At 47.4% G+C, this 23,917-nt stretch overlaps 1 protein-coding gene across 2 annotated transcripts; it reads right to left on the reverse strand.

Annotated features, from left to right (window-relative positions):
- Positions 1–114: 114 nt before the first annotated feature.
- LOC115395561 (rho guanine nucleotide exchange factor 12-like) lies at positions 115–23,359 on the reverse strand. 2 transcript variants are annotated; one of them, XM_030101148.1, is made up of 36 exons: positions 22,709–23,359; positions 16,951–17,042; positions 14,827–14,925; positions 14,624–14,673; positions 14,487–14,544; positions 14,171–14,400; positions 11,697–11,813; positions 11,035–11,160; positions 10,737–10,835; positions 10,557–10,667; positions 9,640–9,738; positions 9,518–9,560; positions 9,092–9,197; positions 8,781–8,918; positions 8,638–8,670; positions 7,710–7,824; positions 7,512–7,617; positions 7,212–7,430; positions 6,923–7,067; positions 6,684–6,847; positions 6,462–6,608; positions 5,898–5,983; positions 5,686–5,811; positions 5,449–5,563; positions 5,213–5,313; positions 5,013–5,090; positions 4,872–4,947; positions 4,611–4,778; positions 4,451–4,538; positions 4,312–4,377; positions 4,108–4,202; positions 2,138–2,377; positions 1,859–2,062; positions 1,568–1,785; positions 1,364–1,436; positions 115–1,249 (listed from the first exon to the last, which is right to left on the reverse strand). In XM_030101148.1, the coding sequence occupies exons 1-36, from the start codon at positions 22,738–22,740 to the stop codon at positions 1,236–1,238; spliced, it is 4,077 nt and encodes a 1,358-aa protein (XP_029957008.1). In that variant the 5' UTR covers positions 22,741–23,359; the 3' UTR covers positions 115–1,235. The 2 variants fall into 2 exon arrangements, with proteins under 2 accessions (XP_029957008.1, XP_029957007.1); XM_030101147.1 differs by having other exon boundaries at positions 6,684–6,850.
- Positions 23,360–23,917: the final 558 nt, after the last annotated feature.

The raw sequence follows: 23,917 nt of genomic DNA on the forward strand, positions 1-23,917 counted from the left end.
AAAGAACGAGCATTTGTGGGATCAAACTGTTCGCAAGACTGGAACCTTTTTCCTCCCCCGGGTGTGAAGGTGAAATATTTCAATCCACTTTCAGGAAACAGCCGACACACTGTGACAGTTTGCTCTCATGTTCTCTTTTTTATTGGTCCTTTAATGCTTCCTGTGGACACAATCCAACACTTTTCCACCATAAATCATCAACGCAACGATACTTTTCTCTATTCTTTTGTGTGTGTGTGTGTGTGTGTGTGTGTGTGTATGTGTGTGTGTGTGTCAGCACACGTGTTAACAGGGTTAATAACAATGGAATAAAAATATAACATTCAAAAGTACATTTAGAAAACCGATTAATACCGCTGCATATCTTCTCCTCTTTTGAAGTAGTTTGTGTTAAAACAATAAATGATTTCAGGGTGCACAAACGGAAAAACGGGTGGAGAATCGAGTGGAGTCGTTAAATCTCATGTGCCTTTTTCTGTGGAAACACAACTTCATGGTCACTGCTCGCTTTTCAGGTTCTGCCATTTAGCGGCCACTAAAACTGAGTTTGGGAAATTAGGAACTTAAAGTAGAGAAACTTGGACGCAGGATGCAGATTAATGTCCAAATCACCACTGAAGTCATAATTTAAATATTTAAAGTTTCAGACCACATGTGCACGATTGGTGAAAGATATTTCATTTGATGAAAAGTGCTTTCTGGTCATTGAAAAGCTTAAGTTATCAACTCTTTTTCCCCTAACTTAGAACTCCCGTCGGCTGAGCAGAAATCCGTCTGACTGGAGGAGACGACGCCGTCTCGCTCGTCCTCCCCGTTAGATTATCTGGATCTCACTGAACAACTGTTTATGCTACATTCAAGTACTGCAGGAAGATTAAAGCCGGTGCTGAACAGCTGCGTCGTCTCTTTAAATGCAAATTCGTGGCCAATCCCCAGAGAAATTCTGTTTAGAAGGTAAAAAAGTGAATCGTTTTCTACTCATTTGCAGACTTCGACCTGAATTCTACCTTCCGTTCCGTTCATGTGTGCGACTGCAGACGATTACCGTTCCCCTTTTTCCATTCGATGCCGTGAATCCAGTGTTTCAGATAAGTTATGCAGTTGAGTATTATCTTCTATTATTAGAGCAGGAAGTGTCCTGACGAGGGACCAGTCCTCACATCTCGGGCGTCCTTCCACCGAGTTCGAGCTCTCGGCATGTGAAATTTGGCCGGAGGACGCAGAGACATCCGTCCTCAATGGATCCCATCTGGAACGAAACAAGAGGGAGAGTCTGAGATTGCACTGTGGTGCAGGACGGTGCAGGACGGTGCAGGACGGTGCAGGACGGTGCAGGACGGTTCGACGTGGCTCGCAGACGCACCGGCGTTGTCGTCCGAGTCAGTAGTGGCGTCAGGATGCAGGTGCCGCAGCTCGTTGTACTTGGTCTCCACGTCCTGGAAGCACAGAGTGAGGACTGGAGTTAAAACTGAACGACGTCTGGAAATTCAGATTTTTCACGTCGATACAGAATATTTCAGGAAATGATCCTCGTGTGTGAGGATAGGAGAGGCGGGAGCTGGAGCACCTTCAGGTACTGCAGGTCGGCCTGCAGCAGGCGCAGGTGGGTCATCAGCTGCCGGCTCAGGTTGGGGCCGCCGCCGCCGCCGCTGCCGCCCGCCTGCGAGGAGGAGGACAGCAGCTTCCTCATGTCGATCCCCACGTCGCACGGCGCCCCGCCGCCGCCGTCGTCGTCCGTGCCGCTCTCCTCGGAGCCCGGCCCCACATCCAGGACCACGAAGCCACCTGGACGGAGGACGGAGGAAGCAGGATGGGTACGGCTGCCCGGCCGGCCGGGCGGAGGCGGGCGGAGGCGTACCGTTGCGTTCGGCGGCGTCGGGCAGAGCGGGGACCCCCGGCGTCGGCGTCGGCTCCTCCTTGCCTGAACTCTCGCCGCCCGGAGCGGACGGGGGCGGAGACGCTCCCTGCTGACCCCGCCTCCTGCCGTCCTCCGCCTCCTCCCGGTCCTCCTCCGCCTCTCGGCTCATCAGGTGGGTGAACAGAGCCTGTTTCAGCGTCGCCACTGAGACAGACAGGAAGCTTCAGCCTCTCCGCTCCTGCAGGAGAAACCGAACGCAGAGGAGACGTGCGGCCTCACGTGTTTTCAGAGCTTCTTCGGCCTTGGAGGAAGGCGCCGCCGGCGAGTCGCGCCCGTCGTTTTCCATCTCCGCCAGCCGGCCGTCCAGGAAGGCCTCCAGCTCGGCTTCGTCCACCTCCTCCTCTTCCTCCTCCTCCTCATCCTCCTCTCCGTCCCGCCGGCTCGCCGAGGCCGAGTCCTCCTCCTCATCCTCCGACTTCAAGCCGTCAAAGGGGCTGACGCCGGCCGCCGCTCGGATGTCTGGGAAAAAAAAGACTCCTTTTAATCTGGAATAAAACTCAAACAACGCAAAAGAAAATCATTCAACATGGAACACTGAAAGGGTTTCAGGAAATTCGTGTCTAGGCTCCACAGTGAAAAACATTCTTTAATCTACACACTGACATACTTAACGACATATTTTTATACTGAAAGATATTGGACCATGGATCCAATGTGGTTTACTTAGGTTTGCGTTTTAAATTTTGTCTCTTCAAAGATAATTCTGGGTAAAATTCACTTTGTAATCAAATTTGGCTTTTTTATTAGGAAAAAAAAAATTCTACGCTGTTTTCTGCTACAGTTGTCATCAAACAGAAATAATCTTTAGGTATTTGCGATTATTACTGAAACAAAGCTGCAGCATTAAAATGAAAAACACTTCAGAAACACAAATTAATAATGAAGAACTACTGAAGTTGAAGTTATCTTGGAAAAAGGAGAAGAAGCAAATCACTCATCGTACATTCTCTAATAATAATAATAATATATAGTGCTTTTTTGGACACTCAAAGATGCTTTACATTCATTCTCTCCATACTGGGTGGTGGTACTACTGTAGCCACAGCTGCCCTGGGGCAGACTGACGGAAGCGAGGCTGCCTTCTGCACCATCGGCCCCTCCGACCACCACCAACCATTCACTCTCACAACTTTCATACTTGGGCAAGGTGGGTGAAGTGTCTTGCCCAAGGACACAACGACAGGGGATCAAACCGCCAACATTGCGATTATGAGACAACCCACTCTACCATCTGAGCTACTGTCGCCCCCTCACACTTTTGCGGAAAAGAAAAAAAAATGAAACCCTCAAAAAAAACCGAGTCAAGATACGTTTAACAGCATGAAAGGTCATTTATGAAATCAAAAAATGAAATGAATCATTAACTGGAGCAGAGTTGATGTAGATTATTGTGAACGTGACTTCCAGTTTAAAGGGGCTGTATCATGCAGAATTCACTTTTTGTATGTTTTAACCTTGTTATATAGTTATGTACTCATCAAAACACCCCAAAGCATTTTTTTTTCCTTCGTGCCTGCGTGTTTGAGCTTTCCTCCTTGTTGTGCTGCTCAGAGAGGCAGCCCCTACCGCACTGTGAAAACGCTCTGTTTTCCCACGTTCACGTCACACGGAGAAGATGGCTCCCCTGAGCCCCCCTCCCGCAGGCCCTCAGCAATCAGCGTTGCCGCTTTTTGTAACTCTGATTACGGAGATAAACTTTAACCATCGTCTGAAAGCAACAGTCAAGCAAGAGCAAGAGTCTGAAGGGTCTGAAGGGTCTGGAGGGTCTGGAGGGTCTGGAGGGTCTGGAGGGTCTGAAGGGTCTGAAGGGTCTGCGCTTGGTGAGTTTCTAACAGGAAAAGACGTTTTCGCGTGTCTTTGCATGTAGAGAAGCTAGAGCTAAAGTGCTAAAGAGAAGCTAATCATGACGTGTTTGTTTTGAAGCTCCGATTGGTTGAAGTAGCTGTCAGTCAAAGTCCACAGGGGGAGAGGCGGGATTTCAGTGAAACAGAGTTTTCTCTTCCGGGTTTCAGAATTAGCCCCAGAAAATCTTTTATTTCACACAAAATTACTTTTCCTTAGCGCCAAAAATAAACTATTACCATGTTAATGCCAAAGCCAGGGTTTGGACTAGCTAAAAAAGCATGATACAGCCCCTTTAAGACTATTTCAGTAGACGTCCTTGATATAAAGTCCCGTCCTCCTGGTACCTGGAGACTGGATCCCTCCAGCCGGCGTCTCGCTCTGTTCTTTACTGGGCTTGGGAATCCCTCCGTTGATGATCTCGATCGCATCTCGCTCAGCACTGCAACACACACACACACACACACACACACACACACACACACACACAGTGAAACGAGAGAAAAGCTTTGAGGCGGCGGTGAGCCCAGCGGCATGGTGGGAGGACTCACTCGGAGGCGGCACCGCGGGGTTTGGCCTTCATGGCGTCGGCGCACTGCGTGATGAGGCACTGCCACCTGAACGGACGGAGCGGCGCCGTGAGCAAAGCCGGAGGGGAACCGAAGCAAGGCGGCGTTTTCCGAGACTCACGTTCTCTGGTCGGACACCGTCTGCGCCGTCAGCTCGTAGATCTGAGCGCCGTTCTCCGACATGGACAGGACGAAGAACGACTTGTTGTCTGGTGGAGACGAAACGTACCGATGAAGAAAAGTCCTGAGAAAAACAGCGGACCGAAGCGTCCCGCTCTTACCTGTAGCCACGGGACGGACCAGGACGCTGCCGAGTTTGATGATGGGGCTGAAGATGTGCTTGGCGTCGGTGGCGCTGGCCAGATTTTTCCCGTGGAACTTGAGGACGAGGCGCTCGTCCTGCTTCTGCAGCAGAACCATGATGTCCTCCAGGAGGAGGGTGTAAAGCTCTGGAGAAGACACGCCAAGACAAATGGACGGAGTTTTTACATGTTTAAAATATTTGATATCACTGATCGGTGTGTGTGTGAGTGTGTGTGTACCGATCATCTTGTCCTTGTTGACCTTCCAGGACAGCGGTCCCTCATGAACCATCTTCCTCTTGGTCAGATCCAGATTCTGCAGAACCGGAGAAGGAACTTTAAACGTGAGCTCGAACATCCTGGATGTGACGTCTGTGTTACCTTCAGCTCCAGGATCACGGGGTTTTCGCTCTGCTTGAGGGACGAGAAGTCCAACCGCCGCTGGTACTCCTCCAGCCTCTGAGGAAAACGACGAGCACAGCATCGCTCAGACCCACCGGGCAGACGGGCGCCGGATCGGCGGCTCGTTCCCACAAACGTCACAGCAACACACTGGTTTAAAGACGGCTTCACGCCAGCACCTGCTTGTTTTCCGCCTCCTTCACTGCCTGATTGACGTGATTGAGGACCTTCTTGCAGCACTCGGCGGCTCTCTTCACCTTCTCCCTCTCCTCACCGTCCTCTGAAGGGCCAAAACACACACACACACACACACACACACACACACACACACACACACACAGACACACACACACACACAGGGCTGAGAAACAACACACACGGGGAGCCGAGCGGCCGGGCGTCGGGGCGTTTCTACCGGTGTACTTGGCGATGTTGTCCAGCAGGAGTGGGTACTTGGTGACTCTCTGCATTTCCACAGGGATGATGTCTTTGAGCTGCAGCCTGCGACACAAACGGTTGCTTTCAGCTTCCTGAAGAGCAGAACAGGGAGTGTTTAGGAGACGGAGCGGGTGGTTTAAACGTGCACTGCGACTGGAACATCTCAGGTCTCTTCAGTGAACTCTCCTCCCGTCCGGCGGCGGCGCCGTCTGACCTGCATGAAGAGGTTGAACCTCTGGTCCTTCTTCTGCCTCGTCTTGATGAGCTCCAGCGCCGACGGCTGGTTACTGCAGAAGGTTCCCAAGGCGCTCCGGATCTTCTCCTCTTCCTCCTCGCTGAACTGGAATCAGCAGCACAGCTGTTAGGTCCTTCTACTGACGGCTCATCCAGAACTCATCTCATCTGAAACGCCGGCTCTTCTCCCACCCAGGCCAGGAGGTCGTCTCCGATCTGACCGATCACCGACGTGTCGCTCCTCTTCCTGATCGCCGTCATTTGCTCCGTTATAGAAACTGCGGAGCAGAGCGGGGAACGTCCCCGGTTAAAGGTGCTGTAGGCAGGATTTTGCTCGTCAATGCTAATTTTTCTGTGTTTTCTTTGGATTAAATGTTAGAGTATCCATTGATAATCCTTTAGGAGTGTAGCATAATTGCACTATCGCGAGGGCGCAGCTTTTCCATCTGTCTCTGTTCTGAGCTGAAAAGGAATCTCGACAGCTCCAGGTATCTTTGACCAATCAGAAGAGCCCATGAGGCTCTAACCATGATTGGCCGAGGGGCGTTCGTCGCACGTTCTTGTGGGAGGGGCTTAACTTGCGTGAGGGCGTGATGTCGGAGAAAACAGGACAGGATTGGCTGTGCTGGGTTTCAAATCGCCATCTTGCTTAGGTAACCCTAAGCAAGATGGCGGAGATGCGGAATCCTGCCTCCAGCACCTTTAAACCTGGTAAATTCGATCGATTTCGTGGCGTCGCTCACGCCGCCCGCTCACCGTGCATCTGGATGATCTCCTCCAGGTTGCTGAAGATGTGCCTGACGTCCTCCGGGGGCAGGACGGCGTCCCGGCTCAGCCTCTGGTGGAAGACGCAGTCCAGCACCTTCAGCATGCGCAGGTGGGCCCGCTCGGTGTAGAAGAGCTCTGGACGGAGGGCGGAGGGCGTGGTGTGAGGGGGTCAGAGGTCACGCCGCGCTCCGCGGGACGCCGGCCGCTCACCGTTGATGACCTCCTGCCGCTTGATCTCCTGCGGTCTCAGGCTGGCCAGGACGCCGCGGCTGACCAGCCGCTGCCAGTTGAGGGGGTCCTCCTCGTACTCCGCCTCGCCCGCCTGGTCGTCCTCGCTGTGGAAGTCGGCCGGACTGGCGCACTGCAGCTCCATCCTGCTGGGAGAGACGGGCGCCGTGGAAGAAACCGGCAAAAAAAGAAAGTCTCCGCTGGGTCGACCGGTGGCGCACCTGAAGGCGTCCTGGTCGTCCTCGCGCTGCTCCAGGCCGGACGGACTGAAGTCGAACTGAGTGCCGGCGGGACCGGAGGCGTCCTGATGGTCGGCGGACGGCGGGGCGTCGCCGGGTCGGGGCTGGACGCAGAACGGAGACAGATCTGTGGAGCAGAGGAGAAAACGAGGCTGCTGACTGGAGGACGGACGAGACACGCCGGTCGCAGAGCTGCTGTCTCGTCTGTTTCCAGCTGCGAGCGTCGCATGAAGACTCTGTTCTCAGCAAAAAGCTTTTTCTCATGTCTTACTGGAGTCGGACTCCTGTCCGCTGGCGTCGGAGGCGTGTCCTGGCGGGGAGGCGGCGGACGTCACCGGCTGGCCGCCGCCGCCGTCCGATCCCTCGCCGGTCTGGCTGGGCCGGCCCCGCGCGGGGGCGCAGGCGGGCGGGTCGGACAGCTCGGGGATGCCGAGCGCCGGCTGGGACAACTTGGGCGAGCGCTGCTTGTTGAGCTCCACGGCTTTCCCCACTGCGGACGGCAGGACAGAGCGGGGATGAGGCGGCGCTCGCTCCACGCCGCGAGCCGCCGGCCGCTCCTCCTCCTCCTCACCTGAGGTGGAGTCCACCCTGCTCAGGCGCCGCGGCGGGCCGAGGATGTTGGGAAATCGAGGCTTTTTCACCTTCTCCTCGCCCTCCTTCTCAGGCTTGATGCTTTTCTGCTCGCAGAACAGAGCGAAGGTTTCCATCAGCGAGAGTCTGGACCGGGGATACGGAGAAATCCCACAGAGGGACGAGGAGGAGAACCAACCTTGATTTTGGGCAGGAAGTTGATGCGCGCACGTTTATGCTCGAGGCCGCGGGGCTCCTTCACCTTCACCCCCAGGTGCTTCATGTAGGTGAGGATGACGTACTGCATGGTCTGGCTGCAGCAGAGCAAACACACAGTCACAGAGGATTCTGGACCAACGGGGGACGAGGCGGAGCGCCACCCGACGCTGAAGGTCCATCCCAGGGCGAAAGACGGGAGGACGAGCCGACCGTCTGCTCACCTGGAGGGAAACCACTTCCAGCCAACGTTTTATCACTTTCAATTTTTAAAAAGAAATAATTAAATAACAATAAATAACAAAAAATATATAAATATACAAAAAGATGTAGCTACAGACTGATACAATTGCCTAAAATGAAACAATTTTTGAAATTTTAAATGTAATAAATGCAAAAATTTGAAATAATAACTTTAAGACAATGAAACAATTTAGAAAAGTATTATTCGATAAACTTAACGTTTTCACTGTCCCATCCACTTTACCGATGATAGATAAGCAAACTACACAGAAAGTACTAAAATATATATTTTATTTCCAAGAAGTTTAGTTTTATTTATGATAGATTACATTACTGGCTGCAGTTATTACATTTTGAAAAAACTTCATAACATATATTTAAAATGTTGTAAAAACTGATCAAATATCTTGTTACACTGTTGGCAAGTTATTAGAAAACTGGTTTGATTACATTTACAAAAAAAAAATCACAGCACTGGTGAAACTAATAAATATTGAGGTAGAACGTGTTTATAAGATGGAAAAAAATGTGGATTAGTAATTATCAAAACATATTTCAAATTTAAAGCTTTGAGCTAAGTTTTTTTTAAGTTTATTGTCTGTTGATTCCAGCGGACATCACCTGCAGTGAGACTCATCACATAATGAATTTAACAGAGATCTTCTCACCACTTCTCCTCCTCCGACGGCTGTGACGTCAGCCTGCAACGGGACACGGCGCGCACGTCAGAGACACGGCGACGTGTGTGTGTGTGTGTGTGTGTGTGTGTGTGTGTGTGTGTGTGTGTGTGTGTGTGAGGCTGCGGACTCACAGGATGTCCTCGATCTTGGACAGGATGTGCTCGGCGCAGCAGCACTCCCTCTCCAGAGCCTGCTGCTCTCTGCTGCCCTCCCAGTCCAGTTTGGACAGCTCGTCTTCGGCCAGCGTCAGCCCCATGCTGCGCTTCTGCCTGCGCACACACACACACACACACACACACACACACACACACACACACACACACACACCAGCTTACACACCACTCCTTCAGTGATTTTAACCTTCTGTCATGTTACTGACAGGCTTTTAGACTCATCTCAGCGTGCTGGACTAATCTCCACGTTGATGGAGTACAGATGTTACCTGAAGTCCTCCAGGTTCCTGTGCAGGTCTGGCAGGAGTGTGTCCTGCAGGGTCTGAGTGTACTGCTTACACAGCTCCTCCGGGATCAGCTCCAGCCTCCGCCTCTCTGAGACACGCCACCAAAACACAAGATAACCCGAAACCCCACACTCATAAAGCAGTTTGGAGCATGTTGAAACTGAAAATAACTAAAATACAGTCCGGCTTCTGATGCTTCTTCTGTGGTTTCTTCTAATTCTCTCATTTCTGTCTGACACATGGGATGTGCATTTTACGGCAAAAACTGATCACATTGAAAAGAGACTGGATTTCTGATCAGACTTTAAGAAATTCCTTCAATATAGACTGAAAATGAATTTTTTCTTTTCATAATTTGCATTATATTTACTGAAGGTGTGTTTTTTCTTGTCGTTGTGTTTTTCTTACCCAGTTCAGCTGCAACCGCCTCTGGTATGGGGACTTTCAGATTCTGGAAGAAAAAACGTAAACGAGAGCTCTGAATACATCACGTCACGGAGCCGCAGACTGACGGAGGTGACGCCACTTACGGCCGTCCGATCCATGAAGAGCGAGTGGAACTCCATGAAGAAGCGCCGACTCTCTTTGGAGCTGGTTTGTTTGTGCATGTCGGCGTAGAGATAACACAGCTGGACGAGGAGCAGAGGACAGGAAGGGCTTTTCAACCATCGCCATGTAGTCTCTGAACTTATTTAGACATGAGCAACTGTGCGGGGTTCCCCAAGGTTCCATCCTTGGCCCGCTTATATTTCAAATAAAATAAGATTTTCTCACATAATGTTATTCACTGCCTCTTCAAAAACATGGCTCATTAAAGAAAGCATTCATCGCATTTTTAAGTGCCCTCACTGTCAAGTAATCATTTATTCATGTAGTCTTGTGCTCTTTATCTCAACTGTCATGATTTTAAATCAGCTTCTCACATTTTTTTCCCCCAACATTCTTGATTTTCTCTTGTTGATTATTATCGTCATCAATACTATTACAGTCTGCCTTTTTTTCTATTAAATATATACTTTTTCTAAATTATGTCTATTTATTTGGATGTACGTTTTAGCTTAAAATAATTTATATATACAGACAAGAGGAAGATGAAGTAAATATGTGTAAAATATGTTAAAAAGTCAAAGCTAGTTAAGCTTTCTAAATTAATATCTATATTTTATTTTTATTGAAGTCATCTGAGATGTCTCTGTCTGGTGTGATTTTGTTTCAGTGTATTTACTATTAAAATTATAAGCTTCACGTTTTGAGGCCGGTCCCTCTGAATCACGTTTAACACGCTGCCGTTACTGAGCGACACTCGGCCTCTTTAGGAAGAGTAACATGCACTTCCCTGCTTCTGGAACCTCTCAGCAGGGCCATGATGTCTGGTAATCCGCTTTAAAAATAAAGCCGTTTTGTTGTTGTTGTTGTTTTCTCCACTGGCTGTGTGATGTGTTTGTACCAGAGGGGCGGGGTCAAACTGTGAGACCACATGATGGAGGAAGACGGCCAGGTGGGCGGGGCGAGCCTTCAGCAAGTCGATGCTCTGGAAGCAGCTGCACTGTCCGTTGATCTGCGGAGAGAGATCCATTGATCCACCGATCGCCCCCCGATCAGGCGGCGCCCGGGCCGAGACCCATACCTGCTCCTGCTGCGAGTCGAAGTAATCGTCTTCTGCTCCTATGATCTGCAGGTTGAGGTGGTAGGGAGGACTACCCACAATGCTCTGCGGGCTGGATTCCTGAGCGAAAACAAACAGGAAGGAAACTTCAGAACCTGAAACTATGGGACAGACTTTATTATTATTATTATTATTATCAAAAACACACTTGATTCACGCAAGTGATCTATTGTCTGAATACATGGAAATAGTCACTTATGCTTGGAAAATGTTAAAGTAAGCCTGCAAGTGTGTGTGTGTGTGTGTGTGTGTGTGGTACAGTGTCAGGCGTGTCCTCGGCGTCCGGTGACGAGCAGACGTTGAGGCCGTCTCGCCGGCTGATGTCCGGACTCTGACAGGGCGTCTCTTTTGTGCCGGGACTCTCCGGTGGGGGGCTGCTGTGCACCTACACTCACACACACACACACACACACACACACACACACACACACACACACACACACACACACAGATAAGCATCCACATCGGCACACATGCACAAGGAAAACAGCACACTTAAAGCAAATTGATTGTTTAGTCTGGAGTTGAATGCTGGGAAATCCCCTGAGATTGCAAAGTGGGGGCATTTCATCCCTATTTATAGCAGCTGTGATAAAACAGGCTGCTGCTACAAAGGAGGCTGCGTGGGCAGAGGGTTCAGGGCGGCTTTGTGCCGCAGCCAGCTACATATTATTATCAACAAAGTCTGGGGAGAAGCGGCCAGAAGAGATCCACATAAAACATAAAAGGTTTTTACACCAAACACTGTTAATTTCTGCGTTATTGTCGTCCAGGAGAGCAGAGCTGGAAACAGAGGAGAGGAACTTCTGTAACCCGTCCTGTGTTCTCATGTGTTTCTGAGCAAAATCGAAAAAAGCTAGACATGGTGATTTTTCGAGGGCGTAAAATAGACAAATATCAAAGTTGTGTTGTTCCACTCACAGAGCTGTTGTTGGTCACATTCCCACTTTCACACAGCGGGGGCGACGCCTGTTGCCCCCGAGCGGCAGGAGGCCCGCCGCCTCTGTCGTCTGCATCGCCGGTCCTGCACCCCGAGTCCTGACACGCACACACACACACACACACACACACACACACACACACACACACACACACACACACACTTTAATTTGAATTTCAAATGGTTTTGCCATTTTTTTATTATCGGGCTCGTTGAGCCAGTTTTCTTCTTTTTTGACTTCTTCTAGTGTTAGAGTTTGAAAAAAGTTTGAAAAAAGTAAAATCAGCTGTTTTACTTTCCCTTGTCAGTTGGTTGAAAACTCATTTCTTTTTGAAGCAGCAGCCTGTTTCTGAGTTGTGTGAATTCACACTGCACTGAAACCCAGTTTATCACAGTTCGGTCCGTCTTGCGACACGCGTGCTGATACCGAGATAAATCTGCTTCCTATAAAACTCAAATACCTGCAATTTTAAAGTGAAGGTACTCATAACGTGAAGCTGCTTCGCCCTGAGCTTTACCAGAAACATGTCTAGATCTAAAAATATCAGATTTCAAGTTTCACTAACTTCACCTTCACTGTGACCTTGACCCCTACATCTGAATCCTGGAGTACAGAGGACCCCTCAGACCTTTGTGTTCCCAGTTTTCTGGCTCAAAAGAGGAATGCAAGAGGAATCACGCACATCTGCAGGCGGCTCAGGAAGAATCTGTTCCCTCTCTGATTAGTTAGCATCATCTATAGCATTAGCAACAATTAGCATTACATAGATTACAGATTCTTAGTTTTCTTTCCAGTCCTTTATACCTACCAATGACCGTTGGAATCCTTGTATTATTTGTTCTAAAGTTGCAGATGGCCTGCCTATGCCTAGCGTTTTCACAAAGGAAATATTTATCTAAATTATAATTTCCTTTTATCTCTGTTTTCACTCTTGGAATAACTTTAAAAAGCGCAGGTGCAGTCTTTCAAGTAAATCGATATTTTCAAATCCCCCACACTTCGCAGGCATACAGCATAACCGGGGTAACCAGCCCAGAATGACCTCTAGTGACAAATCATGTTTTCTGCCCTTTGCGAGGACAGCGAGCGCTCCTCTATCAGCTGCATCATGCAACTCTTTAATAGCTGGCTTGCATGACCCGCTATGTTTAAACGTAATTCCTAAATATTTGACACAAGTCACAACCTCCAACTGATGTCCATCAAACAAAAAATTTAATTGATTAGCGTTAGCCTCCCTGTGGCCGAATACTGAAATTGTAATTTCATCATTAATCATCTTTAACTTCCATTTATCACAATATTCACTCATGTAACTTATGGCTGGTTGAAGACCTGTGTTTGTCGTGGACATAATTGTGTCGTCTGCATATATCAGGACCAACAGCTTCATATAAAGACTTCTGGCAGCGTCTTCAGTTTCAACTGGTTGACATCCTCTCTGCAACAGGCAGGATTCCAGGTCATTGATAAGCAAGGCGAAGAGCAATGGGGATAAATTTTTACCTTGCCTTCCTCCCTTCAGACTCACAAAGAATTCAGATTTAGTTCCATTGATATAAACACATAATTTAACATTTTTAAACATATTTTTGACCACCTCTAACAATTTACCCTTAATAGTAGCTAAGGAGAGTTTATACCACAGAGCCTCGCGCCAAACGCTGTCGAAGGCCTTACTATAATCAATGAAAGCAACAAATGATCTTTTCTTATTAAAACAGTACAGGTCAATCAGCTGTTTCAGAAGAAATCTGTGATCCGCAGATGAGTAATTATTTTTCTAAAGCCTGCTTGCTTTTCAGACAAGATAGACTTTTCTTCACAGAACATACAGAGCCTCTCATTTAGGACATTTGTAAATAATTTACCAAGACAGCTGAGCAGCGTGACACCCCTATAGCTGCTACTGTCCCTCACATCTCCTCTGTTCTTGTAAATGGGAACAATTAGGCCCAGCAACCGGTCCTCAGGGACTATCCCAGACTCTAGGATCTTGTTAAACAAAACAACATATATGGGCATAAATATCTCTGGCCTCAGAGCCGCAGCCTATAAAGGCTTCAAAAATGATTTTTTTTAGCACATCTTGAGAGGCGACTGCGGCCTTTTCCTCGAGCCGAGCACACTGCAGCTTATTTACATGTCAGGCTGCCGGAGTGGAGGCAACTGGAAGGAGGTTTATTTAGATTACAGTCTACAAAAGGGAAACTCAAGAGGTCTGAGAGCGCCGGGCGGCAGTGCCGTCGACTTTTATGACAAATAGAGAGAGCTTTAACGACGACCGCACTCCGGTCAAACTACGACAGTAACTGTGAATCTTCTCTGAAGTCTTTGGTTTCTAAGAGCCTGATGAAGCCGAACAGGAAGCGTGGATTCTTTACTGGGGGAATGTATTCCCATTAGAAGAACAGCTTTCATATTTCTTTTCCTATTTTGAATTTTCTTTCTTACCCCTTCAGGCGGGGAGGAGGTGGGCCGGTCCGGACTCCGCCCCCCACCCGACAGCACAGGTGAGTGAGGCGCCGACGGAGAGGAGGCGGCGCCGGCCTCTCCTCCTTCATCCTCATCCTCCTCCTCCTCAGCCGCCGCCGCCTCGTCCTCCTCTTCCTCCTCCTCCTCCAGGGTCATCTGAGGAAGGCCCGGCGGCCTCCCGAGCACCGTCAGGGCCACATACGACCCCGCTGGGAGAGCAGGGCAGGAGGGTTTCGTTTCAGCGTACAAGTGATCAAAACCTGCTTTAATAACAAAGCCTGAAAGAAGAACTTACATTTGATCAACTTCACGACCTCGATGTGGTTGGAATGTGTGACCAGCGTCCCATTAACCTGTCAAGACAACATGTGAGAGGAAAGATGGCCGCCTGGTCGCGACTGCTTGTGGCTGAAAATCGGTTTTCCTCCGAACCTTAATAATCCGGTCTCCCGTCTGGACGCCAGCTCGCATCGCGGCTCCATCTGTCGCGCAGTAAACAGAATACACACCTGTTAGGAGCGCCACAGTCTCCAGCAGTGGCTGGGTGAGTGTGTGTGTGTGTGTGTGTGTGTGTGTGTGTGTGTGTGTGTGTGTGTGTGCGTGTGTGTGTGTGTGTGTGTGTGTGTGTGCCTCACCTTCTTTCACCAGCTGCACAAACACGGGGTTGTCTCCACTCACTGTCAGCCCAAAGCCGTTCTCATCTCTCTGGATTATCACACAGCGCTGGACCAGGCCTGCCGTTCGCCAACACACACACACACACACACACACACACACACACACACACACACACACGCGGGAAAATGTTTCATTAGAGCCACAAGAGTTCTCACATTAGCAGTGGATTTTCACTTTCACATCAACATAACTGTAATGGCAAAGCTTTTAATCACTCTCCAGCGGCGGCGGCGGCTTCGCTCTGATTCAGCCACTTGTGGGAAAAGTCTCTCCACGCAGGAAGTGACAAATCAGGACGCAGAAACAGCTCACTCAGTCGCTCGCTCTGCTGAGAGCGCCGTTCACCAGAGAGACGTCCTGACGCCGACTCATCGCCGTGAATCCTCCAACATGCGACACGACCGGAGAGGCTCAACACGCAGCTCACTGCCACACTAGAGATAAATCCATCGATGGTTCGCCACAGAAAGCCGTCATTTCGTCACTTTTCAATTTCATCTTCGATCTCAACTGAACAAAAAGGAAACCGTGCAGATAGTGAGAGTGAAGAAAGATCCCCTTGAAGTTGTTTCATGTCTGTCTCGACAGTCAGGAGTTGATCATACACTCGTCCGGAAAAGCTCATTCAGCATTTGAACTAGGATTTTATACATATATTACGCAGACGACGCCCTCATTTATACACGTCACCCTCAGGTCAAATTGGGCACTTTGGTATATTCTTCAACCTGGAGAAATGACTCCTGTTACTATATATATCACATTTATAAGAGGCAGCGGAAATACAGCAAGCACTAATAGCCAGATGCCTTTAAGTAATGAAAACGTTAATTTGTGGATTAGCACACGGCAGATGGATGGACAACCAGAAGCAGCTCTGTGTAATATAGTCTCCATATTTCTTCCTCTAATAACTCGCCAGTGACGCAGCATGTTGACAAGTTTTCTTCTGTCAAGCGTTGGAGACTGAACCGACTGATTTGACAGGTCTTGAACCGTTGCAGCATGTTGATTCCAACAAGCCGATACGTCTGGGTTTGTACACTGTCTGTATACATTTTAAAAACTCCTCAAACTTTATACAGAAACTAAAGACTCTGAACTAAAGGCGGAACGACATTTAAATGTCAAAGTGGTGAATTTTGTGGCATTCAAACAGTAATTGAAGTCTGTTTTGCTCTCCAAGTCTCACACAGGAAAAGAAAACACAAAGAAAAAAGGTGAGCATGCGATCTGCTGGCATCTGCTGCTGTCAGATCTTCCGGTTAAAATGTCCTCAGATCAGCTGGAACCGACTATTTTAAAATTCAATTTGATTCTGAAGTGATTTAATAATTCAAAAGAAATAAACAAAGAGCCAAACACTTCAAAACAAAAGGACGACATACATTCCTGTGTGTCCGCAGTTGGCGGAAAACATGACCTCAGTCATGAAACACTGTGAAAACCTCGGCGCCGGACCGAAACTAAATGTTTGAACCTGCTCTGATTGAACGACGTGAGGCGTCATGAAACAGGCTTCACAGAGGAGCATTCTGGGAAATCACTTCAGTAAAATCAAACACAAACCGCGCAGACAAAACTCAGCCCTGAATGTAAATGAAAAGGTTGCGATTGTCTGAATGGATCCGAGGCTGAAGAGACGCTGTGACCTTCGAGGACGAGTGGATCCTCAAACCGACTTCCCTCTCTGCAGATCACCTGCAGGATCAAGACAAACTCCACCTTCCTTCTGCACAAGTTCAGCGATTCGCAACCTGCCCGCGTCCGGTTTCTCACTCTTCTTCCCTTCTCCCTCTTCAAACGGGGATCAGATGCAGCTGAGAGGATAACCGGCTGTCCTCTGCGCTCCGTGAGGAGCCTCGAGTCTCCAGGGTGAACTAAAGGGCAGCGAGGATTAATGTCAGCGCCGCAGCCCGGGCAACCGGCTCAACAACTCGTCCCTGAGAGCCTCCGACACCGGCGGGCCTCGCACTGCCGATCACACCTGGAGGATCCAGGCTGGAACAGAAACACTCGTCCTGCCATGACGGCTTCACTGGGATCCAGAAACACCGGAGCGGCTCGGTGGAGGCGCTCACCTGTTGGGTCGAACTCATTTTTGAGGGAAACGGAGGATTTCTCATTCTTTGGCTTCTTGTCTGTTGGCTCCTTGTTGAGGAAGTTTGGGGTCCTGAAGAGAGAGAGAGAGAGAGAGAGAGAGAGAGAGAGAGAGAGAGAGAGAGAGAGAGGAAAGGGAAAATTAAAAATCTGCCCACCAAGAAACAAATCAAACCGCGAAACTCTGATTTTGATCATCAAAACATTCGTACGGTTGAGGTGTAAAGACTGACTGAGGAGTTTTCACACTGAGGGAAAATGATTCCTGTTATCAGCGGCTGTGAAGACCCAAAGCCAACCGAAAGCACAACGCTTTCAATTAGTGACAGTAATCAGTTCAGACTCCATTGGTTTGATTTCTTCTCAAAAATTGAAAGGGAAAAAAATCAAGCTGGAAAAAAACCCCAACATTTTAATGAGTTTTTGCATCTTTTTTTATTATTTTTTTTTGTATTTTCCCTGGAGACACATATTCCTCTACCAGTTCACTGATACATTTATTTCAGGTCTGGCTTTTAAATTAAAAACAATGTGAAAAGCAAACTAGTATTTAAATCATTTATAAATATTGAATACTAAAACACAAGAACATTATATTTAATGAGGGTTTGTAAACCTGACATGTGTCAATAAATGAAACGATAATCAGGAAACCAAAAAACAATCTCTAGAACCTGCTATCTCAGTTTTCTTCATTTTTTAAAAATGTAAATAACTTAACAAGAAGAGTTGATGAGCTCCATTCAGCAGGTTTTGATCTCAGCCTTTTTTCACTGGCTGACAAGTAATTTTAAAAGTGAATGAATTTAAATCAATTAAGAGGAAGTCAAGAAAAAAACTGTCATCTTAAAATAGGAACAAACAGGAACCAGAGTAATTGAGTCTACTAGTGTGTTTTTGAGCTAATTAGCTTATTGTGTTTTCAAAAAGGAAAAAGATCGGACCTGAAAGGTTTGGAAAGTCAGCCGTTTTATATTAAAACATCCGAAAATTCCCCCCGAAGGCTGAAAAAGCTGCTGCTGGCTTCTCTAAAAGTCGGCCTCCCTGTGTGGAGGCGGCTTTCTGCTGGACGGAGGCCGGAGTATTAATAGCAGAGGTTCCCTCGCTCCGGCTCCTCCCCGCTGCAGAAGAGGGGGTTTTGTTTGTGCTGCTGCTTCTCCTGGGGACAATGGGGGCCCCGGGCTCCGGACAATGGCCCCCACGTCAGAGCCGGCTCGCTGTGCCGCCGCTCTGTGGGACCCGTTCCCGGAAACAGAGACTCCGGGCCTTTTTGGCTCGGCTTCAGCTTCCTGAATGCGAGAGGAGGCTGGGAAAGAAGCACGAGGAGGAGGAGGAGGAGGAAGGGGGGCGTCTGTGAGGGAACACAGAGGAAACTTCAAGTGAGCACCCGGAGAGAGCGGCCATGTCTAAACAAGAACCCAGCTTCTGACAGGAAAACAGGAAAAAGACTCACGTTTTCTTTTAGTCCAGCAGAAGAAACATGCAGCAGATCAGCAAAGAGACGAGCAGAGACAGTCCAGAGGGGCGCTGGGGTTTAAAGGCTCCTGGAGGAACGTTTAGGCCGGGTCGTCCCAGATGGGCGGCTGATAAGACCCAGGGAGACGGGGGCGGCCGGCGGCCGGCGTCCTGCTCGACGGCACACCGGTAGTCCACAGATAAGGAGGAGGAACTCGGAGTTCAGCTCTCTGATCCTCGGGCCTGTGATTCAGGCGTCTTTGGTTCTCTTCCCTTCACTGACGGTTCTGGCTCAATAACGACATGTCAGGAAACGCAGTCAAATTAAAAATGTGGGATTGATTCTCGTGTAAAACCTTCACTGAAGAAGCTGCAGCTGTTTCAGTGTGTGTCTAGAACTGCACCACAGCTTTGATTCCCAAAGTAAAAATCCATCAGATTATTCATCTCTTTATTATTCCAAATTATTTCTGAGCAAACTGTAAACTGAGACGATGAATGAAAAACTGAGGTTGAATTTTGTGCAAAAAAAAAAAAAAAGTTAATAATTGGAAACATTTTAATAAAAGCACAACACTGTTGCATTTACTTTTGTGCTAAGAGCACAATAAAAGCTCTTCATGCCAGAGTCTCTTCACCCTCAGGAGCTTCAGGAGGAACCTATCAGTTCCTGTGAGCACTGGCACACAGTCCGAGCAGCCGGGATCCACGTCTGTTTCTCTTCAATTACTTTGTGCGTCGTTATCAAAGCGGGACCAGAGAACACCAGCGGTCCACTCTGGCCCCGGGATGCCAAAAATACCAGACGATTCCTCTGGGAAGATAACGGCGAAGTGAGAGCGGCGGCCTGGAGAGCCGCAGCGCCGACGACAATCAAGCTCAAACTCCAAATATAGAAGAACTCTCCACTTATTATGGAAGCAAAAGACACAAAACATTTCGGCTTTAGCCTTATCTGATAGCGAATCTCACTATCGGTAACCAAACCCGCTGATATCTGCCGTTCCTGTGAGAAAACACTGACTTTCTATCTAATCCCACTTCAATCAGAAGACGAAAAGCCACGTTTCAGAGGTTCCATAGCTGAGAAACCTCTTTCTGTCTGCCTGCAGGGCGAAGCGTTTCATTGATACAGCAGATCTTTCAGGCATCTGCACATGGAGCAGCGATCTGAGAGGAGAATGCAGCTCATCAGGACGAGCAACCTGCAGTGTCTGCTTCCTTTAAACTTTGTGGATGACGGGAAAGTCTCCAGGAAGTCCGCGGCGAGCACAATGTGCTAAATATGGACCGCTGGAGTGTTTCCTGTCAGATGAGACATTGAATCTCCCGAAAGTTGAATTCAGATCAGAGGAAGACTAGATCCTGTCTGAGGACAGTTCAGAATCAGAATGGAGCGATCGAGCTTATCAATCTGCTTTAAAGCGACTGAGTTACTTTGTATAAAACACGGAGGCGCAGGCCTGTGTCAGTTTGCATGTTCTCCCTGTGTGTGCAGTGAGAATCAGTTAACCGGAGCTGATCCGAGCCTTCGTCTGTCCCCTGACTGGCCGGCCCGCCGCTCTGATGTGCCACCACATTGTTTGACGGTGAAGTCAGCGCTTCCTGTCGGGGTCCGGGTCCATCTCGCCTGGAGGAAGGGGGGGCCGGCGGGACGGCGACGGGCGGGAAGACACCCAGCTCAGCGAAAAACCACAGCGTGATGCCAGCAACTGCACGGAACCATCACCACAGCAGTCAACTCCCACCAAGTTTGACAGAAACTTCTCAGATTCAACGTCCAAGACGTGAGCAAACCGCCAACAACACCTCGAATAATGTGAAAACACACACACACACACAAAATAGGCTTGAGTAATAACCTTCCGAATCCACAGATGAGTGTGTTGTTTAGATAAAAAAGCCGAGTCAGCTCGCAGCAAAACCGCCTAAGCGAAAAGATTTATGGATTCACAGAGAGTCGGGAGCCTCTCTGTTGTTTCAGGAGGGATTCAGACCACATCAAGCTCAGCAGAGAGAAGGAAGGAAAAAAACCTGCATGGAGAGATTCACAGTCATGTGTTTCATTTTGTTCAGCAGAACCAACAAAAGCTGCATAACTTCAGATATATGAAGCAAGAAACACTTCAAGGCAATCAAACTGTGATCAGGGTCAAGGGCGCAGAAAGATTTCACAGCTAAAGAAGCAATTAGTGAGGTGAATTTTAACTCAAGAATATTGTTGGTGAACAAGAAATCCAAAAAAAGTGGAAGAAATACTGATAGTAAATTATTCAGCAGCTCCATTTTTACACAAGCTGTCACAGAAACTGCATCGCAGAAATAAAAATATATTCCAGACACTTTGTTTCTCAGAGTTTTGGGTTTCACACTCACTGTGTTTTGGGGGGACGCATCAGGAACACCACGTTTTTTTTGGTTCAGTCCATCTCTTTTCATTTCTTTCTGCTTCAGATAAGCCTGTCACAGACTTCGGAGTCTGCCCTCATGCAGGTGTTGTGGAACCAGCTGATCGACCCAGAAACACGCTGTAGTTTATTCAGTGCAGGTCCCTGAAACGAGCTCACGCCGCTCACATTCGTTCAGTTTCATAAGGTCAGGGCTGCAGCCAGCAGTGTTATGGGGCTCGTAGTTTGACGCCAGCCTCATAACCTTGATGGCTTCTGCTCTCATCTTATGAGAAGCTACGAGGCTGGTGTCAAATGATGAGCGACTGGTGCTGCGCACTGAAAAAAGGCTTCCTGAAGGACGTCCACTGGGAGGAGAGTGAAGGTTTCATAGAGACGGAGGCTCTTGTTTCACACTAAAAACCTTTTGAAAACTGAAGAAACATCGCTCGGTTGAATCACATCATAGAGAAAATTGTGTCTATAACAATGTTCCTTTATCTTTTAATCCAACTCCGAGAGGAGCTCAGTCAGTTGATTCATTAACTTCTTCAAATGGTAATAATTTGCATCTTGTGCTGTGCTTTCTGTGTCATGCTGAAAGACTTCTGGATCATTGATAAACCTGTGTCTGCTCACAGAGTTCTTTATTTAGATAATTCATCCATGTGAGGCTGATCGATGCAGAAAGTCTGTCAAAGGTTTCTCGAACTGAACCCATTTTATGTGGTTCCTGCAATGAAAACACAGAAGAGGCCCATTGTTGTAGAGCGCGCTTTCTGCAGGCTGGAGCTCCAGAAATCAAATGACTCTGTTTGACTTTCTGAGGAAGTCATGTGTGCTTTTATTCTGGCTATTCATCAAAGGAGCCGCCTGACGGCTGAACGTAAAAATATACAAGTGACTTAGTGGGATGGAATCTAACCACAAAGTCAATTATTGATGTTTTCACAATAATCCACATCACATGATTCTTATATAAAGACAAGGTTTCCCAAATTAGCTCAGCTTGTTTCAAAAACAAAACAGAAACTGTTAGATTTCGTAAGTATGCTTAAAAAGGTCACTTCTTATCGCGAGGCTCTCTTTTTTGTGATCAGATTAAAAGGTGATGTTGAGTAAAGTTCTGGATTTCAAAAAATGAAAATACTGATTGTATGATTATAGTGTCAATGAAAGCATGTTTTAGGTGTCAGCTTTGTTTCTGAATTAACACTTATGTGTTTCTGAGATATGTGCTCACATTTTCTTCTTCATCCTGGACTCAATGAAAAAGAAATGAAGTTATTAATTCAGGAAATATATGAGGGGGGCACCTTTAAAAAAAAAAGAAATGTCATGAAAGGAAATTGCCCCCTACAGGCTCAACTGTGCCAACCACATTGTTGGGAAAACAGGGAGAAAACCCAGCCCTGTCCTGTTAGGACTTTGACTTTCCGAACTCCATTACCAAAAAGGCAAAATCTGAATTTTGATTATTTCTTTGCATTTTGCATGGTTTTTGAATCAGAAACGAGAGAGACTAAATCACGGCATCCTTGTATTTAAATCGGCTTGGAAATAATGACTAAAATTAGATTTAAAAATGTACTTTAATCACCCTTTTAAATGTTATTCTCAAACGTCCATAGGCTCCTGCCACGGTGGGTCGCGAGGGCAGCCAGCTGTTAAAAAGTTTTAAAACCTAACTGAGAGGAAAGTATGAAGCTCTATATTGATTAATTTTGGAGCCGTATTGCACCAATAACTAATCTGTATTCTGTGATGTAATTTCCAGTTGAGATACTTATGAGTGTTTTCTAATAACACGTGAAACATTAAATTTGGTTGTTTTACAACTGAGCTCTGCGTGGTGCTAAAACACATAAAAAAATAGAAAATAGGACATTTGGCCTACCTGTCAGTGAGTGTCGACTGTGTGCCACTCATTGGGTTTCCCTGTGTGTTTCCGAGGACTTCACCCGATTAACATTGTTGTCATAAAATCTGATTATTTGTTAATAATCAAAGCAGCGTCTTTATCTCGTCTCCTCGTCCATGTCCACGATACATCCACCATCAAGATTTCTAAAAGTCCTATTAAACTCAAACACAATTGACGGATGGGGCTGTCTAACATCCAGACATGTGGAAGAAAAGTGGTATTTTTGTCTCGGGGTGTGAATGCATCTCAAAAAAACAGCCGCAGTTTGCATCAGATGGGGAAATGTGGAAACTGCTGCGAAGCGGGCTGCGAAGCGCTCATTTCTCAACTTCTAAAAATACGTCCAAGTTCAGAGATGATAAAATCTTCTAATTTCTCCCTGGGAAATGTTTCCATGATGATACTCCTGCCCATTCCTGCGATCCGGGAAAGAATTACGTCAAAGTTTGGCCGCTGAAGCCCAGAATGAACTTTTCGAGCGGCGGTTTGCGCAGTCCGCCGCGGCGACGCACGTCTGCTGCATCCTCCGGATCCGCGCACTTTAAAGATCACTAATTCCTGCAAACTGCCTCGATTGTTTCTCCGCTGTGTGATGCAAATGAGGAGAAAAGGAAATGCTTTGCGCCCCCTCCCCAAAAGAGTTAAGAAGAAGGAAAAAAAAAGTGGAGGAAAAACCCACCTTCCGTTCTGTTGCGTTCAGGGCCGCCTCGGAGTTTGCTAAATCGTCAAGGTTATTGGACTTCACCTCGGATCTGTTTGCAAAACTGTTCTTTAATTATTTTGAATATATTAATGCAAAACCAGGCAACACACCACAAAGCTTTAATCGCCATTCAAACTAGTTTTCATTCATATTACCTAATTGTTACAAACACATTTGTGATTTTCAAACTCTTTTGTTGACTTTTACATGATTATAAATGTAGTTATAATTTATTTGTTATTAAGATTTCTGGTGAGTCTTTTGAAATAGAAATTGAAAGTCCTTTATTTGTTCCACAGGGGGAAATTGCAGTGTTTCAGCAGCACAGAGAAAAGAAATATAAATACAATAGAAATGTGAAATTTGAAAATTTGAATTGCCCAACCATACATAGAAAAAAAAAAAAAATTTAAATATAAATTTAGGACAGATATAATTGAGTCACAGGTATGAATTAACAGACACGATTAAATATAATT

Source organism: Salarias fasciatus, chromosome 10, assembly GCF_902148845.1.
Source record: "Salarias fasciatus chromosome 10, fSalaFa1.1, whole genome shotgun sequence".
NCBI lineage: Eukaryota > Metazoa > Chordata > Actinopteri > Blenniiformes > Blenniidae > Salarias > Salarias fasciatus.